We start from the raw sequence: 3503 nt of genomic DNA on the forward strand, positions 1-3503 counted from the left end.
ATAAGACTGAGTTTGTTGTGGCTCCTCGGACTGATGAAGTCTTTTGGATTCCTTCTCTGCTCTTTGCAGATGATGTGGTCCTGTTGGAGTCATCGTGCTGTGATCTTCAGTTCTCAGCAGAGTGTGAAGCAGCTGGGATGAGAATCAGCACCTCCAAATCTGAGACCATGGACCTCAGTCAGAAAAGGGAGGATTGCTCTTTTCCGATCGAGGGTGAGGTTCTGCCTCAATTGGAGGAGTTCAAGTATCTCGGGGTTTTGTTCACTAGTGAGGGAAGAATGGAGTGTGAGATTGACAGACAGATTGCAGCGTCTGCCGTATTGCGGACTTTGTGCCGGTCCGTTGTGGTGAAGAGGGAGCTGAGCTGTAAGGCAAAGCTCTCCGTTTACCGGTCGGTCTACGTTCCTACCCTCATCTATAGTCATGAACTCTGGATAGTGACCAAAAGAGTGAGATTGTGGACACAGGCGGTTGAAATGAGTTTCCTCTGCAGGGTAGCTGGACTCTCCCTTAGAGATAAGGTGAGAAGTTCAGTTATCCAGAACCACTGCTCCTCCACATTGAGAGGAGCCAGTTGAGGTGGTTCGGGCATGTCCGACTGGGAAGAGACCCCGAGAAAAAAACAGGACAATCTGGGGAGATTATGTCTCTCGGTTGGCCTGAAACGCCTTAGAGTCCTCCCAGAAGAGCTGGTTGGCTGTGGAAAGAGACGTCTGGACCTCCCTGCTCAAGCTGCTGTCCCCGCGACCCGACTGTGGAACAACTGGAAGATAATGGATGGATGGATGCAACCCACCAGTTTTTAAAGTGTAAGATATTCTCTTACGTTGATGTCATGACTTGGATTTACTGCCATGTGATGCACACTTGCAACAGTTCTCATGAAAATGAGAATCTGTTGACTCGGCAGAGGCGGACCACTCATTCAGGCCCACATATATCAACATCATTGCTTTCTGTAACACTGCAGCCGTCAAACTGAACCACATTAAAAACTTTCGTCTTGGCTTGACTTTTGCCACCACAGCCAGGCATAACTTATGTGGTAAATGTGAAACCAGTAAAGACTGATGACTGGTACTTTGCTGTGCACAGAAACTCATCTGCACTCAGCAGATCTGCAACAGACTAAAGGAATCTGAAGTGGCCCTTGCATTTTGTAATTTATCTAAAAAAAAAAAAAAAAAGTTGCAAAAGTCAAAATAAGACCATGCATGGTGATATTCTTATTTTATTTTCTATTTCTGATGTCATAAATAATAATAATAAAAAAAAATCACAATTCAAAAAACTTATCAAAACCACTTTAGATGTGCTCTATGCAGTTTTGAGTCCTACCCTACCAGATATGACATCACTCTATAAATAACCATTATTTGCAGAGCATTAGTTTTACAAAGTACCACATAGCAACTTTGCAATAAATAGATTAAAACTCAAAAAAGATGAAGCGAGTGATGATGTAAAGAATTTCACATGACACACACGTCCCCACAAAGGTCATATCTCTCACAGATCTGAAGGGCTCAGAGCTTCCAGGAAGTAAAGACAAACTCACTTGCTCGAAAGAGCATTTGCTCAAAAGCGCATGGGATGTCACGGACGTCAGGGCTCTCTGGGTTCCAACGCTCCTCTCCATCATGATCGACACTAGCAGAACCAGCATGGCTCCACCACCCGTGCCTTCACGGCTCCAGAAGCCCCAACCAATCCTCATCCCGGCTTCCCACCTTCCATCAGAAGGCCACAGCAAGCCTCTCGTCCACTTTTTGGTCGGCGTAGTGTTGCTGCACTTCGCGTTGTCTGTTGGAGGGTTCCTTTTTCTGTACTACAAAGAAGAGCCATATTCATATGTAAGTACACCTTTAACCGTTATTTTGCTTTGCGATGCAGCATTAAACAGCAAAATATGTTTAAAATGCAACATATATCAATTTGAATTCATCGTCTCAAATTTAACATTTTGAAAAAATCCAAACTGCTAAATAATTAAAGGTAAAGTTTTGTAAGAAAACGTCTTCGTTATATTGTGTTTCTGATGTTCTACATTTTTATTTCTACAGCAAAAGCTTCCCTCGTTTCAAGGAAGAGGTAACTTCACCGATTGGATTTGAATTCAAATTTCCTGCAGAAATAAAAGTCAACTTCATGAGAACATTTTGCGTTTTGTTTCCAGTTGGTTTCTCCTCCGCAGAAAAGCAAGAAGACGCCTACAAAGCCTGGGCACGCATGGTAGTCGAGCGGCAGTTGCTCTCTAATCAAATATCATGTAAGAAATGTATTTCTTTAATTGATTAAATTAGATAAAAGAAGTTCTGAACATTTGCTTTAAGTCACTGCTTGGACTTTTTCTCCTCAGCCTCTTCAGCTGGTTACCTTCGGTGGGACATACAGCACTCGGTTCGAAAGAGTGTCAGCCATTTTCACAGCACCTGGCTCACCATCCTGGAGCCCGGCGATTACTTCGTCTACTCCAGGGTGACCTTCTCCAAAGACCACCCGAAGCTCCCGCTGGCCAGCAGGGTCATGATGAGGAAGACGGAGAAGGCAGAGGAGCAGGTGGTAATGAAGGCCTACTGCAGCCTGAGCAGCAACTCGTCCAACCCGAACATGTGCACGGCCACACAGCAGGATCTGATCACGCTGGAGAAGGGGAACCAGCTCAGCATCTGGGTGCAGGTCCTCTCACTCGTGGATTATGAGGAGGGTGCAACCGCCTTTGGGATTTACAAACTGTAGTTGTGCGTGAGCAGCGTGCATGGACCTAAACTCAAAAGACTGGAAGCTCAAAGAGGACACACCTGGATTTAACTAATGAGAAACTTTTTTTTTTTTTTAAAGGAAAACATCTCAGTGGTACCGAGACAAAAAGCGCATTTCAAACTATAATTTATTAAATAACAAATGCGTATTTCTTTGTTTTGTGATTGTTCTATATTTATTACTCTAGAATAGATTGTATGTTTGTATTTTTTTTAAATAAGATAATAGTTGTTCCCCAAGCTTTTTCTATTTGATTAACCTTGAAGAAGGGGAAATACCTAACTTTGTCATTGTTAAAGCTAATTACAGCTTTTAAAAAAATAATAATTTTCAGCATAAACTTTGTTCAGTTCCTTCAAAAAAAAAGGTTCAAGATAAAAACAACTGGACTTTATTTGTAACAGAAGACGTTTCGCTTCTCATCCGAGGAGCTTTTTCAATTCCAAGAAGAGAAAGTGTGTGGTTCGAGTTATACGCTAGATACATATGCAGATTGCCCTTTCACTCCTCACAATAGGGGTTCCGTCTTCTGTTACAAATAAAGTCCAGTGGGTTTTTTCTATAAATTTAATTTTACATATTAAGAGTGAAATTAGAGAGGTTAGCGTTTTCATTTCCCTATTCCCCTTTAAATGATTATTTGTAAAAATAATTTTCTCTTTAAGCAGCCTAACCACATTACTTTCCTTTTTTCTCACGCTCACATCGTTTCGCTTTTTATTTCTGAATACACATAAATC

General features: G+C 42.0%; 1 protein-coding gene across 1 annotated transcript; it reads left to right on the forward strand.

The window, feature by feature from the left end:
* Nucleotides 1–1640: 1640 nt before the first annotated feature.
* On the forward strand, nt 1641–2739 carry cd40lg (CD40 ligand). Its single transcript, XM_037697153.1, has 4 exons — nt 1641–1853; nt 2064–2091; nt 2177–2269; nt 2369–2739. The coding sequence occupies exons 1-4, from the start codon at nt 1641–1643 to the stop codon at nt 2737–2739; spliced, it is 705 nt and encodes a 234-aa protein (XP_037553081.1).
* The last annotated feature ends 764 nt before the right edge of the window (nt 2740–3503 follow it).

Source organism: Nematolebias whitei, unplaced genomic scaffold (assembly GCF_014905685.2).
Source record: "Nematolebias whitei isolate Nwh7 unplaced genomic scaffold, NemWhi1 Nwh_scaf_2395, whole genome shotgun sequence".
NCBI classification, from domain to species: domain Eukaryota; kingdom Metazoa; phylum Chordata; class Actinopteri; order Cyprinodontiformes; family Rivulidae; genus Nematolebias; species Nematolebias whitei.